The sequence below is a fragment of the Rhincodon typus genome, chromosome 10 (genome assembly GCF_021869965.1).
Source record: "Rhincodon typus isolate 14 chromosome 10, sRhiTyp1.1, whole genome shotgun sequence".
NCBI lineage: Eukaryota > Metazoa > Chordata > Chondrichthyes > Orectolobiformes > Rhincodontidae > Rhincodon > Rhincodon typus.
Genome location: NC_063341.1, coordinates 13,054,365 through 13,070,900, shown reverse-complemented (window position 1 = coordinate 13,070,900; position 16,536 = coordinate 13,054,365). Strand labels below are relative to the sequence as shown.

General features: G+C 36.2%; 1 protein-coding gene across 1 annotated transcript in view; it reads left to right on the top strand.

Moving 5' to 3' along the window:
* Positions 1-16,536, top strand: part of dnm3a (dynamin 3a) — a 180,501-nt gene that overhangs the window by 148,463 nt on the left and 15,502 nt on the right. Inside the window, exons 17-18 of the mRNA XM_048602174.1 lie at positions 9,717-9,828; positions 14,528-14,689. Coding sequence (XP_048458131.1) covers positions 9,717-9,828; positions 14,528-14,689 — 274 coding nt within the window. The remainder of the gene's footprint in view (positions 1-9,716; positions 9,829-14,527; positions 14,690-16,536) is intronic.

Genomic DNA, 16,536 nt, shown 5'->3' with positions numbered 1-16,536 from the left:
GAAGAGAGAGAGATTGAAAGAGGCATTTGTTAGTAGTGTGACAAGTTAACTGGGAATAGTTATTACAATACTATCTACCATTGATCCACAAATTTAATAAAATCCCAGTGAGATCACCAAAATGACCAATTTGCCTGCCTGTCTGGAACTCAGGAAATTGGCAATTCATACCAGGTTTCTTCAGAATAATAAAGAATAACTCTATTTATCTTAAAAAGGACAGGAAACAAAGGATTTTTAATTCATGTAACTTAAGTCAAACAAAGAGTTTAGCACTTCCATTATAAATGGAGAAAGAATACAGACAGGATAAATGAATTTCGGAAGATCAAAAATCCAGACCAGAGGTTGGAAAATTATTTTTGTCTGAGTCGTTTTGATTTTGCAGTGGTGATTTGCCGTGGTTTGCAAGGTGACAGCCATTCTTTGATTCTACAGTTGATCAAGTGTGCTTAGGTCCTTTCTTGTATGAATTTCTTCTACTAAGCATTCTTGTTTTCTCTGTATTTTCCCAGAGGGTGAGGTGGATGCTTTCTGTATACAAGATGTCGATGTTTTTTCTTTCACTTTGCAGCTCTTGGCATTTACATCTTTTTAACATTCTGCAGCTCAACCAATCGTATGGATGTTGTCAGGCAGAATTTCCTAACTGAAAAGATTCTTTGTACCATTCACTGTTGAATTTTACCTCTTGCTGCTTCCATATGGAGTGTCGGAGGCTGAGGAGTGACCTTGTAGATGTTTATAAAATCATGAGGGCCATGGATAGGGTGAATAGATAAGGTCTTTTCCCTGGGTTAAGGGAGTCCAAAACTAGAGGGCCTAGGTTTAAGGTGAGAGGGGAAAGATTTAAAAGGGATCCAAGGGGCAACTTTTTCACGCAGAGGGTGGTGTTTGTTTGGAATGCCAGAGGAAGTGGTGGAGGCTGGTACAATTTCAACATTTAAAAGGCATCTGGATGAGTATATGAATAAGAAGGGTTTGGAGGGATATGGGCCAAATGCTGGCAAATGGGACTAGATTTATTTAGGATATCTGGTTGGCATGGACGAGTTGGACCGAAGGGTCTGTTTCTATGTTGTACAGCTCTATGACTCTAAGTAACTACATTGTGCAGCTCAGCACTTGACTTTCAAATTTCAAAACTTTCCTGGCAAGCCAGTTATAGCAATCCAACCTCAATTTCAGTCAATAATCCAAAATGAAAACACATATATAGCCTCTTACAATAGTGAAAAAAGTGGGTTGTTTTTTACAAGGTAATCTTAGAGTGCTGATTGGATCTGCTAAAGAGAGAGGCTGGGAAAAACTTGACATGATTGAGGCAGATAGATGGCTAAGCCAAATGTGAACCAAATATATTCAAGGTTAGAATCTTTAGGCTTAACATAAAACAATAATTCCACATTTTCCACATTATTTGCAAAGAAGCTGGGGTTAAACTTGGGGGGTTTTGCAATGTGGCTCACTTACACTTTTTAGGATGTACATATATTCATACACAGGACCCTGGCCTCTGCAAACAGAATATGACTAGGCAATATGACCAGGTTCTGAAGAAGGGTCACTGGACTGGAAATGTTAACTCTGTTTTCTCTTCACTGATGCTGCCAGACCTGCTGAGCTTCTCAGTTTCTTTCCCAGCAGTATAAGTTGTTCAGTTTGAAATTTGGCATTCTTGCATCTCTCGTAAGGAGTACAAGACAAGCAGTTTCAACAACATGTCTCGTCTTTTTCAGCAACTCAGAACTAAATATTGAACTTAAATGAAGCCTTCAAAATTGAGAATTCAGAATGTCTCATACAAATGAAATATGTCTCTGACTCAGTTATAAAGTAATGAAAAGTTATTGTTTTTGACACATCAATTTAAAGAATTTTATCTCTTGTCTCTGGACAGACCTCTTGCAAATTTCTTTCCAAATGTATTAACTGGAGATGTAAATTCCTATCTGAAAAGGTAATTCAGCACCTTTTTATAACCATACTAGCTCTGATTCACTATGACCAATAGCACAGAAAGAATTGCTAACAATTAATACATATCTTGCATCCAGTGTATGTTTATGGCTCTTAGATACCACATCTGCATAAAGCACCAACAAATCACAATTTAACAATTGGAGTTAAAAAAAAATGCTAAGAGAAAAAAAAAGTGCTATCCATGTCTTGCTGATTTTTCTGACCTTTTGATAACCTGGCCTTTAACCAAGAAGGGGAGCCAAACAGCTGGTAATCTGCACAGACTTTCAAATGCAAAATAATTAAACTTTAATTGACTTCAGGATGTGCCCATTTACACTAGTTACCCACGGGGAATACCTGAAAAGCAGCTTCAAAAGTACAGACCAGGGTAACATCTAACTATCTTAACTGTGCTCTAGACTCCAGACTACCCATGAGCAATGTCACAGGAGTTCAGATTTGCTGTATAAAAAGAAGTTCCAACGACTCTTTTAGAACTGGAGTTGGGAACTTTCATCCCAGTGCATTTAATCTTAACACTGAAACTAATGAAAACAATATGCATGCTCTTTTGGTTTTAAAGATATCTTTGTTCTCTTTCCAAATATGCAAAATGCCTTGTTTCCATTTCTTAACTGGTTTTCATTTGGTTAATTTTTCCTACACATTCTTCTGCTGTAGTATTTTTTTAAATGTCCTAAGTGCTAACCTGGATAATTCATTGTTGGAACACCTGGAATTGGAATTTTTTTTTCATTTCCTTTCTCAGTCTGACTTTTTTGAGTAATTTTGCTTATATCAATGTTTATTTTAAACACCCACCAGATTTTCTTCTTTAGTTCTGCTAATCTGGTTTCACTAAAATCAAGTAGATTGTTTAAAAAAAACAATGCTAAGCCAGGCACTTGACTTTAAATTAAGGTGGCTAGCATAGCAAATGAAAACCTTTCGCACATCCTTATTCTTGATTACCGTTTATTGGTGGACTCAGCATCTTATGACTAGGTAAATAATTGAAAGATAATTTTTCAAAATAAGGTCATGGCAATTTGTGCATGTTCTTGTGTTCTTTTGCATTTTTGTAACTATAATCAAATTTTGCAAAAATTTTTCTTCCCTGAAAAAAAGAGAAAATTCTTGGCACATCACAGAATTCAAATGGTTTTAATTTTTGAGTTTCCTCTTCAAACGGTCTAATTATTGACAGATTTCTGTCCTCCCTGCATCATTGAGAGGACAGTAAATGTAGATGCCACAGTTACAGCAGAGGCTTATATGTTCTCACAGAGGGTCTTGCTTCAATTTGATGAGAGTTTCTTTTGGCCCTCAGAATGTAAGCTGTTAAATATACAGTTTGTTGCATGAGGATTGTGCAGCAGCCTTGGAACGTTATTGACGAAACATAACTTTTTATTAATTAAATATGTAATTCACAGAAAATTGTGAGAAACTCACAGCGTTTGATTTTTATGAAGCATAATCATCAACGTTGGAGAGTGTGTGCACATGTGGACTGAATGGCCATTTCTGTTCTGAAAATACTTAGCACAGCTATCCCTTGTTTTGCACACCTAATGTGTTCCTACAAAGTGTCTTGCTGAACAAAAACATGCCAATTGAAATACAGAGTGTGGAGCTGGAGGAACACAGCAGGCCAGGCAGCATCAGAGGAGCAGGAAAGCGGACGTTTCGGATCGGGATCCTTTTTCAGCCTTTTCTGCATCGGCAGTTCTTATTATCTCCTATTGAAGTACACTTTTCCATACCAAAACGTATCATAAGAGTGAGTTGCATTCCTGATGCAATTTTTCCATCAAAAACCAATTGACTGACTTGAAACCTCCTACGAAATCACCAATAAACTGAGCAACTCTTGGGAAAACATTTTGGGAACAATGACCATAATTCTGCAAGGTTTAAGTTACTTATGGATAAGGATAAGAGTAGTCCTCAGGTGAAAGTACTAAATTGGTAATAGGCTAACTCCACCTTTGGGCAGGAACTAGGAAATATACATTGAGGGCGACTGGTTGAGGGTAAATTCACATCTGGTATGAGTTCAAGACCAGCATGTTCCTGTGAAAATAAGGATAATTATGACAAGATTCGGGAAACTTGGATGACAAAAGAAATTAAGAGCTTAGTCAAAAAGAAACAGCAGGCATACATAAGGTTTAGGAAACTGAAGATAGATAGAGTCCTCAAAGAACACAAAGAAGGTATTAGGAGGGCTAAAAGGAGCCACGAAAATGTCTTTTGCAAACACGATTAAGGAAAATCCCAAGGCGTTTTGTACATATATAAGGAGCATGACAGAAACGGTAGGTCCACTCAAGGACAAAGAAGGGAATTTGTGCATGGAGCCAGAGGAAGAGGGTAAGCTCCTTAACAAATACTACGCATTGGTATTCACAAAGGAGGGGGACATGGTGGATGGTGAGTGTTGGGAGTGGTATGTTCATATTCTAGGACATATCAATCTAAAAAAGGAAGAGGTGTCGGGTACTTAGAAAAGCATTAAGGTAGACAAGGCCTCAGGACCTGATGGGATATTTCCCAGAGTGCTAAGGGAGGCAACTGATGAAATTGCTGGGATGTTGTCTCCTATTTAGTCACAAGAGAGGTCCCAGGGGACTGGAGAATAGACTACATTGTTCCTTTGTTTAAGAAGGACAACAGGGATGATTTAGGAAGTTACAGGTTGGTGAGCCTAATGTCAGTTGTAGGGAAATTATTGGAGAAAATAATTAGGGATAGGATTTACTCATTTGGAAAAATATGGACTTATTAGAAATAGGCAACATGGCTTTATGTGGTCGTGCCTCACAAACCTTTTGAGAAAGTGACAAAGATGATTGATGTGGGCAGAGAAGTAGATGTTGTCTATGAGGACTTTAGCAAGGTCGTTAATAAGGTCCCTCATGGCAGGCTGATACAAAAGGTGAACTCACATGGGATCCGTGGTGAGTGGGTAAGATGCATAAAAAACGGGCTTAGTCATAGAAGGCAGAGAGTAGCAGTGGAAGGATGTTTTTCTGCCTGGAGATCTGTGACCAGTGCTGGGACCCCTGTTGTTTGTTAAATATATAAAAAATTTGGAGGAGACCGTAGGTGGTCTAATTAGTAAGTTTGTAGATGACACAAGGATTGGGGGAGCTGCGGGTAGTGAGGAGGATTGCCAGAGGATACAGCAGGATGTAGATGGGCTGAAGACTTGGGCGGAGAAATGGCAGATGGAGTTGAATCCAAACAAGTGTGAGATGATGCATTTTGGAAGATCTGATGCTGGAGGGAAGTATACAGTAAGTGGTAGAACCCTTAGTTTGCATCAATATACAGAAAGATCTAGGCGTACAGTTGACAGTTCCCTGAAAGTAGCAACACAAGTGGATAAGGTGGTCAAGAAGGCATATGGCATGCCTGCCTTCTTCATTCGGGGCATAGAGTATAAAAATTGACAAATCATGTTGCAGCTATATAGAACTTTAGCTAAGCCACATTTCAAATATTATGTACAGTTCTGGTTACCACACTACCAGAAGGATGTGCAGGCTTCAGAGAGTGTACAGAAATGGCCTACCAGGATGTTGCTGGTTTGGACGTTATTATGTGTAAGGAGAGATTGGACAAACTTGATTTGCACAGAATGGATAGTTGGCATCTTTTTCCGGGTAGAAATGTCCATTAGCAGTGATTCATTCCCCCAGACAGGCGTTTACCCACTCCTTTGTCTGTTCAACTGTCTTTCTCTGTCTTTGGGTTCTTTATCCACCTATAGTTTACTCTTCCCCCTCACCTCACCCAACTTTAGCAAAAATACCAATTTTTTTCCTAGCTACCATCAGTTCTGATGAAGAATCACTGGACTGGAAATGTTAAGTCTGATTTCTCTCCACAGATGCTGCCAGACCTTTGAGTTTTTCTAGCAATTTGTTTTTTTTTTCTGACTTCCATCATCTGCAATTCTTTCGTTTTTTTTTGTTGTAGAAATGCCCATTACTCCGGAACATAGGTTTAAGGTAAAAGGGGGTAAGTTTAAAGCATGTGAGAGGCAGGTTTTTTGCACAGGCAGTGGTCAGTGTCTGGAATATGCTGCCAGAAGAGGTGGTAGAGGCAGATACAGTAACAATGCTTCAGAGGAATGTTGACAGATACATGAATACGCAGGGAATAGAGGGTTATGGATTGTGTAGAGGCAAAAGGTTTTTAGTTTAGAAAGGTGTCATGTTTCGGCACAGGCTTCATGGGCCACAGGGTGTATTCCTGTGCTATCCTGTTCTTTGCTCCTGCTCCTGCTCACCATTTCCCACTCGCTGTGCACGTCTGCCAACCCTCCCATTCACTGACTCTCCAGACCTTGCAATTCGCCATTTCTTTCCCTCGATCCTCCCACTTTCCTCTTTCTTCCTTTAACTCTCCTGCTTACTCCCTCCACTGGACAGTTAGAAGTGGGAAGCAGCAAGTGGCTGAATAAGGGGGCTGGAAGCAGTCAGTGAAAGGGTTGGGAGTGGAAAGCAGCAAGTGGGATGGCTGAGGAAGGGAGCTGGAGATTTGTTTTAAAAGAAGACTGTTACGGTAAATGCATTTGAAATAAACTAATTAATGATGGCATTTAACAATTTAGCATTTGTAGCTCTATCCGTATAAATGTTGAGAACATGATTCCCTAGTGGGGGTATTTTGAATGAAGAGACAAAGTTACAGAATAAGATGAGATTCATTTAAAACTGAGATGCGAAGGAATTTCTTCTTAAGAGAGTAGTGAATGCCTGGAAATTTTTATGCCAGAGGCTAATCACTGGAGGCTAGATCACTGAACGTGTTTAAAGAGGAGGTAGATATATTTTTGAAGTATCAGGGAATTGAAGGCTATGAGGAGCTGGCATGAACAGTCTACTCCTGCTCCTATTTCTCATGTTCTTATCTTATCCCAGGTGTGTAAGTATTTTAACATTGTGATGGGGGTTTGGTAGTCATATGCATTTAATTGATTTCTTTCAAATTATATATTTCCTTGTTACTTTTAGCCATTGTGAATCAGTGTTTTCTCAATTAGCAGATGGAAAGAAAATGGTGATGGTGATGGGATGGAAGTAAGGTCTGTTATTAGTTTACATTAGTAAATAAAAGCAGGGAAAGAACTATACGATGTTGAGTCCCTGTAGTTTTAGAATGTTCTTTAAATGGGGGATAGCCACAATGCTTGTACTTTTTTAAAGTACTCCAACATAAAACACTCACATTTTGTTTTAAAAGCTAGTCAGTTAGATCAGGGAATCTCTATTTGTCCTGCCATTTATATCATGCCTATGACATGTTACAATATCCCATTGTATTTCATAGGAGCACAGGAGAGGAAATATTACCACAAGCCAAAGAGTTAACTTTTAAGGAAGATCTTAAAGAAGAAGAGATAGGTGAAGAGGTTTTAGGAGGGAATTCCAGAGCTAAGGGCTAAATGCACAGTCACCAAAGGTGGAGCAGTTAGAATTGGGAACAAGCAAGAGGCCAAAACTAAATTTTTGGAGGGTTGTAGGGCTAAAGAAGATTAGAGGAAGAGGAAGATAAAGCTAATACTAAGGAGAAATCTGCAGTCAAGGATAGTAATTTTAAATTCACAGCATTGTTGGATCAGTGACCATCATCTGTCAGTAATGTTCTACAAATGGTACGTGGTGCAAATTAGGGTATGGACTAGACAGTTTTGAGTGAGCTGATATTTCTGGATTGAAGAACATGTGAGACCAACCATGAAAACATTGAAATAGCCAAATTTCAAGGTTATCAAAGCACGCATTAATCGTTCAGCAGCTGGTCTGAGACATGGCCACTAACATGCCCTGCTTACTGTCAAACAGACCCAGGTCTATAAAAACCTAAATCACTTATAATTGAAAGATTATTGTTAATTGATAGAAGTCATGTAATTTATAAGCTATAAAAATGTAATTCTGGTGATAGGAAATGTACCTATATTAACTTTTAGTTGAACACTGAAATTTATTGATGGTCTGCTTATTGGGTGAAATGTTAGCCTCTACTCTCACGCAAATCAATGAAAAGAGATATTGTTAAAACCTTCATTTTCACTTGTGTGTGGGAAGATAAATCATGAAATATGAATATTATTTCCAGAAATAACATTTTATGAAGCAGTCATTTTAGGATATGAAATGTTGTGGGATATAACATATACATATCACCTATATTGCTTAACTATCTTTGCACAATTATGATAGATTCTGTGCAGCTCTGCACCCTCGATAGAGACAAAATATACAGCAGAGACCATTGCGATGTTAATGTTTAACTTCAAGTATGAAGCCCCTTTTTAAAGATGTTCTGAATATTTACAATTCTACCAGTGTGCTGAATTACTCTATATTTACAAACTTATGTTTTACCTCAAAAAAGACAGTTCTCAAAGAATTAGCTGTCTAATTCTACAGCTTATTTGACTTCAGATGTTGATGAATGTTGTGAATTGTTTGGGCTGTTGTGGTGGAATTTCTTATAGCTGTCAAAATGTGAGCAGAATTTTCAGAGCAAGTCGATGGCGGCATATTGGTCTGAGATATCACTTCATTCAGAGGGAAGAATTCTGATTAAAAATATGTTTTTTTCAGCTTTGTAATTACAGAGCATCAGATAGGCTCCAAAAGCCTAAAGGAAGAGCTGTGCAAGTATAATAACATTAGGTTAACTTTGTATAACAGAGATATTCGCTCTACTTAGTGCCCTCGTCACTTGACTACAAATGAATTCATCTGAGTAAGACCATTCTAACTATCTCATGAATTGTCTATTAAATAAACTTCATTCAGTTTCTTCAGTTGTGTATCATGAAGAATTGCTACACTAGCTAGCTTTATCTTCACACAATTTATTTTTATAATCTTTAAGCATTATATGGACATTTGATTGAACTTATTTCAATATGGGGCTTTGTTTTAGTTACCCTTATCCTGGAAAATAAATTATTTCATGAACTCATCAAGTTCAACATTAATATAATTTCAATCAAAATTACATTTGATTATGGCAGTTAATGTTTGTATAATGTTTCATTGCAGTAAATTGCTCTAAATTGCTCATTATGCCCTTCATTTTATCAAATGCAAAACTTTTGAAACTTCACTTTCTCTATTTCAAGTTTTACACTCAAACTGTTTAACTCCAACATGACCAACTATTCCAAGACCAACACAATTAGTATTTAATTGGGAAAAACTGAACAGTTTGGAGCATTATAACTTTAAGATAAGAGAAGACATGGAGGTGATCTGAGTAGAGATTTTCAAAGTATAAATGAGTTGGACAAGCTAGATATAGAGAGAAACTTTCCATTCATGGAAGGAACCAAAATCTGTGCCATTATTTCAAGATAAAGACATTTCTTCATCGATTGAGCAGTTAGAATATGGAACCTACTACCACAATAGATAGTTGAGACTCAGATGCTTTCAAAAGGAAACTAGACGAGTTTGTCAGAGAAAACGGGGATTGTAGCATATGCTGGAAGGCTGAGTATGATAGATAGAATGGGAGGAGACTTGTGTAGAGTATAAATACAAGAACTACTTGATATAGTCTGTTTCTGACTGCTGTACATTCTGTGTAATGTGGTAAAATTTGTTCTTTTAGCTGTGTAACGCACACAAAAAATGAATGTATACCTGCATTATCTTATTTTAAGTTAAACGTAGTATACAGTTTCAATGGTATTTTCCAATTGTTCTTGCTTTCACCAGGAATGTTTACAAGGATTATCGTTTTTTGGAGCTTGCTTGTGATTCTCAAGAGGAGGTAGAGAGTTGGAAGGCATCATTTCTTCGTGCTGGTGTTTATCCAGAGAAATCCACAGTGAGTTGCTTTTTTTCAAAGAATTAATACAATATAGTTTAGAATGTAGTTCCAAAGTGATTGAATTAGAATGGAATGAAAGTCTACAAGTTTTACCTATACATGTTATGGCACTGTATGAATGTGCATGTGTACATCACCAAATGAGAATACCAAATAAGTGAGTTATTTTAATTATGTTGTCAGCATTTACTTTAACCTCTTAATTGTCATCCAGAAGTAGAAAAAAACTATGGCCAGAAAACGTTCTCTTTGCATTTTCAGGGAATTAGTCTTTTCATAAGGAGTGTCTGAATTTATCTCACCATCTAACATTGTTATTTGTTTGGTTTTTTTTAGTGTAAAGCCTGTTTTCAATGCTGTAAAGCACACCACCTGTGTTTTATATCCGTTTGTAGTCATCACTGTAGTTTTTGTTTTGACAGAAATCTTTAAAGAATGATATGTTCCGTTACAGTAAATGCATTTGAAATAAACTAATTAATGATGGCATTTAACAATTTAGCATTTGTAGCTCTATCCGTATAAATGTTGAGAACATGATTCCCTAGTGGGGGTATTTTGAATGAAGAGACAAAGTTACAGAATAAGATGAGATTCATTTAAAACTGAGATGTGAAGGAATTTCTTCTTAAGAGAGTAGTGAATGCCTGGAAATTTTTATGCCAGAGGCTAATCACTGGAGACTAGATCACTGAACATGTTTAAAGAGGAGGTAGATATATTTTTGAAGTATCAGGGAATTGAAGCCTATGAGGAGCTGGAATGAACAGTCTATTCCTGCTCCTATTTCTTATGTTCTTATCCTATCCCAGGTGTGTAAGTATTGTAACATTGTGATGGGGGTTTGGTAGTCATATGCATTTAATTGATTTCTTTCAAATTATATATTTCCTTGTTACTTTTAGCCATTGTGAATCAGTGTTTTCTCAATTAGCAGATGGAAAGAAAATGGTGATGGTGATGGGACGGAAGTAAGGTCTGTTATTAGTTTACATTAGTAAATAAAAGCAGGGAAAGAACTCTACGATGTTGAGTTCCTGCAGTATTCCAACTTAGTGAAACCAGTGATAGTCAAAACAAATACTGTCTATGAAAAGTTGACAAGAATCGTTCACATCAAAATTTAGTTTTTTTTTCACTTCGTTGTAATTTGCAATTGTCAGAAGCTACCATAGAGTTAAATTACTATTTTGTGTGTATTTTTTTAAGGAAAGGGTAAATCAATGAAGTAATTGTTCAGTCATAGTTCATCTTCTGGTTTGAATTTCACTATTAATGCACAGTTTAAAACAAAATGTTTGATGTCCATACTCCGATGTAAATGCTGAATAATTGACCACTTATATTGCTTGATGATTTTAACCTTTGTGGGTTTAATTTAAATATTTCTGTTGGAACAATTTTGATGTAGTTTCTGGAATTTCATCTTGAGTTGTGTTCCCTTGGTGTTTGTTCTTTACTTTTTATATTTTACAGTATTTTTATATTCTTAAAGCCCTATTAGTTCTTCAAACTAAGGCCTAGCTTTCACATTTTACATGAGCTAATTTATCATGCTTAGTAATGGCTTGTGTAAGGTTGTGATGTAATGTAAAATAAAATGTTGCCAATGTTGTTTTTAGAATTGGGCAATTATAGCACTTTTCTCATTACATTTCATATGAAGCATAAAATATATATTTCTGTTAAATAAAAATAATGTAACATTTTCAAAAGTTTAGTTGCAGCTCATTTTCTCAACATTATAATCTGTTACATTTTATAAAAATACTGTGCAATTCAGCTTCTTATACCTCCTTTATGCTATTTTTAATTATAATGTATAAATAATTTTATAATTTCTGTAAACTGTTGCTAGTACTGTTTCACAAAGAGAAAGGTTACATTGTTGAAAGTATTTGTTTATTGTCAATAAATGAAGTAAAATATAAGTAAACAAAAGTATTTGGAATTTGATAAATTGAAGTTAGAATGCTTCCGTTTGCTGTGTGGTATCACCAATTTTCCCTGTGGACAGTACTTCCAAGGAAATTGTCGCTATTTTCTAGGTAGTTGTGGAGATGACATGAGCCTGCAAAAGAGTCATTGATAGGTGAAGTGAGTGGACAAAAATTTAGCAGCTGGTTACTAATGTTGCTAAGTATGAACTTGTCCACTTTGGTAGGAAGAATAGAAAAGCAGCATATTCTTCAAAAGCGGGGAGATTGACAAACTTTGCAGCACAGAAGAAATTCTGGTAAAAGAATCACAACAAGTTGGCATTCAGGTATAACAAGTGATTAAGAATACAAATGGAATATTGTCATTTATTGCAAGTGGAATATGAAAGCAAGGAAGTTTTGCTGCAGTTGTACGGGATTTGTATGGTACTGTGTATAGTTTTGGTTTGAGCTTCAATGAAACGTCTGAAAATGTTACATCATTTTTATTTAACAGAAATATATATTTTATGCTTCATATGAAACGTAATGAGAAAAGTGCAATAATTGCCCAATTCTAAAAACAACATTGGCAACATTTTATTTAAGAAAGAACATAATTGTGTTAAAAGCTGTTCCAAGATGGTTAGATAGTTTGGGCCTGTATCAATTGGAGTTTAAAAGAATGAAAGGTGGTTTAGGTGGATGCTGAAATGATGTTTCCCCATTTGGGGGACACTGGAACTAAGGGGCACTATTTAATAATAAAAGGTCTCCTATTTAATATGGAGATGAGGAGAACTTTTATTATCGAAAGGTTGTAAATTTGGTGGAATTCTCTCCCTTAGACAGCAGTGGAGGAAGGGTCATTGAATATTTCTAAGGATGAGTTCGATAGGTTCTAGACTACTGAGAGAATAAATTATATAGGAGGTAGACAGGAAAATAGAGACCACAACCATATCAGCCATGACCTTATCAAGTGGCAGAGTATGGTTCAAATAGCCGAACGGCCTACTCCACCTATTTCGTACATACTTAACATAGTTTTGTTTCACTTATATATATTCATTTGTAACCTTGATTACACCATATATTCTCAAATGCATTTTGTAGCCAAGGAGATTTTTTTTCCACCATTGTGATTTGAAGTCAAAATTTATTTGTAAGTCATATTCCATCCCACCTTTATTTCCCTTGTGCTCAATCACAGTTTGCCAGCACATGATCTCACTTCAAATTCATGTTTCATCTTTTGTCCTTTTTCTGCATAAATGTAAATACTAAACACTGAGAAAGTTTGTTATATTTTCACTATTTACAGCTATGGTATGTGGAACTTATGGTCTAAGACTTAACCATTTTGCCAGTTAAAAATGATACTAACATTAAATTTCATTATTTAAAATGAGCACTTCTTCCAACTTATTATATTGTATACACTGCTGGAGGTGTAGTCTCCTCTACTCCGTGCAAACCAAAGACAAATTGATTAACCCTTTTGTAAACAGTTTAATTCAGCTGGCAAGCTTGCCATTTGTTTGCCACTGTAAGTCTCCATTCCACTGCCACTCTGGCATCATTATTCTTACACAGTCCCTTTGAAGCTCAACGCAAGCTCAAGTAAGAGCATCTAATTTTTCTGCTAAGCACTTCACTGGCCTTATCTTTGAAGTTAAAAACTTAGGACTTTAACTACTGATCCCTTGGACAGCAGGTGCTGATAACAGGCTGGCTGCCTGAGAATCATTGAGAATCAAGGATGAATGAGATAGTGCTTTGCTGTGTCTATATCAGTATACAGCTGGTGGGTGGTCCATAGTTTTACTTACTGTCTTGTGCCACATTCATGGATCACAGAAGCCTTTTTCCTTTTTGCCAGATCTTTAATGCCTCCTTCCCCTCTGCTATTCAACTGTAACCATTGGCATTTCTCTGGATGTATATTCTATTTGGCACCCATGTTTGCTTAGCAATATCATCTTTTCTGATATTTAATAAATCCGACCCCTCCCCTGCCTTATCACATACCTTTATCTTTTTCCTGACTCTAACAACCATTCCCACCCAACCCCCACAACAAATTCCTGCCTTTACCACAGCTGTAGACCTGAGTACATCTGTGAATCTCCAGCATCTCTAGGTTCTGATGAGGTGTCACTAACATTAACTTTATTTCTCCCTCTGTGAATGCTTCCTGACTTGCTAAGCAATTTTACCATTTTCTATTTTAATTTGAAATTATTCAACAACATAAAAAAATAAAATTCATAGCATCTATGAGGGCTGTGGAGATAGTAAAACTTTGTTAACAATTAAAAATATACAGACATGTTGAGTCCATTGACTATTTTCTTTGTCTGAAAGTTCTTGTATTGGACTCTGATACAGAATAGACCAGCCCTGACCATATTTCTGAATCTGAACAAGCAAAATTACATTTAAACAATGCTATTTTACTCATCGCTGCCATGTGAACTTTGACCAGCTTACCTGACAACTAAACATCTTTAGTGGTGGTTTGAAACTGTGGATTTTAGTAGCACTGTTTATTATATCATGCTGCATAATGAAATTTCTCCAATTCTGACTTCCTCACATCTATACAAGGTGTCATTATATCTTACATATCCAGGACCTCAGTTAAAAGTCATGTTGACCATTGGTTTTGATTGATAAATATTTTTGACACAACAACTCTATAAGAAAAAGATGCTGTGATAGATGTTATTATAGTGCCTGACCTCTAATTGTATGTGTTTTTGTTTTCTGCACAGCCTGAGAATGAGGAGACAGGTGCAGATAATTTTTCTGTAGACCCTCAACTGGAGAGACAAGTCGAGACCATTCGCAGCTTAGTAGAGTCATACATGTGCATCATTAACAAGACCATACGGGATCTTATGCCAAAGATAATTATGCACCTTATGATAAATAGTGTGAGTTTTTCTCTGGTTGTACAATTCAAGGAAAAATGAATATGGACACTGGTTTACGATGTATTCTATAATGAAGTTAACCTATTTTTTTAAAGTTTACATATACATAATAATTGTTGCTTTTGCTTTGTAACCATAAAAAAAGTTGTCCTCCTAAATTGCTACAGAAATAGCTAACACATGTATTATACCTTGCTGAGTTATTTAGCTTGGGAGGAAGCCAAATCATTAACAATATCTAAAACATGCTTCCCATCAGGTTTCCATGAGCTCTGTTGTTTTTATTAGCCCAGTAAATGAAATGAATTGTCTCTCAATCATTGAGGGAAAAGATAGATGGCTGGTAGTTTCTATAAAGTGGCATACATCAGTCAGTTGATTGATTGATTGAGAAAGCATTTAATCATCCAACAGTTTGTGATGACTTGATTTGTAGGAAATTGCAGGACCAGAATAGACTCTGCAATCCAACTGGCTGATCCCAAACAAAGAAGGTTCAAAGATCATACAGTTAGATATAATATTAACACATTTCTAACTTCAAAAATGTGAACTTCTTTCAATGTTATATTCACTGAAATCTTTATATGCAATGGATTGTGTAAAATACTATTATTTGTAGAAACGGGGTCAATAAGAACTTTTGAGAAAAGATTTGGAGTGTCAGCAGTAATTCATGGCTGATCTGCTGAGTGTTTCCAGTACTTTTTGTTTTTGTTCCTAACTCTAGGAGTCTTTCCTCTTCTCCAAGAAACTTAGATTGGGTTATCCACACCTTCTCAGCTTTGAAATCCTTCCCCATGTGCAGGGATCAAAATTGGACATGTTTTCTGAGAATTGGTCCAGCAAAGTTTCGTAACTTTGTTTGTTTAACAGTAAGAAAAATATTTTCATTTATATGGTTCCTTTCTGAAATTAAATAATTCTACATCCATTTTTAAAATGTATGGCGTAAGTCAGTGATTCAGCTTGATCTGGTCTATAGTTCATACAATATCTGCTACAAATGCCACATGAGAATATCAGATAGAAGCTGAGCGGAGGTTTTGCATATCCTGAGCGTAAAATATTTGAATAATTTCATAGATACAATGCCTGTCGCTGAAATTGAGATTGCATTGAATGAAATGATCTATAACTTGCTATACTTTTAGAAACTGGCTTTGGAAAGTTCTCAGGGCTAACACTAATGTGGTCAAATAGACAACAAGAGCCAGCTCCCTATTTGATACCAAACATATTGCGACTTAAAATCAAAATTATTTTGACCCATTTGTTCCTACCACATATTGAAACTTGTGGAAATTTAACACTGTCTAGTGTGTCTTTGTGTTTTCTTGTACTTTCTGGTATACTTGATGTACTGTTCGGTCCATGATTGGGTCTTCATCAATGCTGAATCAGACAAATATAGACTTTGAGATACTAGTCAAAGTACTAAATTAACCTTTTAATGTTTCTATATATGACTATATCATCAATTGATGAGATACCTAGACCCTGCATGTTCTTAAAATTCCAGTAAGATCTATCATTGAAAAATAATGATTGCAAATGCACTCAAACCATACTGCATCTAATTTAAAGTTTGCTGTGATCTTAGTGCTGAAGTGACAATTTGACTTTCTTTAACCAGTCTATTTTCAACCATGCCTTGCAATCTTATTCTGAATTGAGCAGCTGGGCTTATATCCACTCTTTTACAAAGTCCATCTGCACCCAGCTCTGTAGCATCAGTCACCATCTATGATTTAGCACTGAAACTCTCATTAATGCCTTTGACACCTCCATACTCAATGTCTGCTGGATAGTTTCTCATTGACCAGCCTCTGCTAATTTCATGTTAT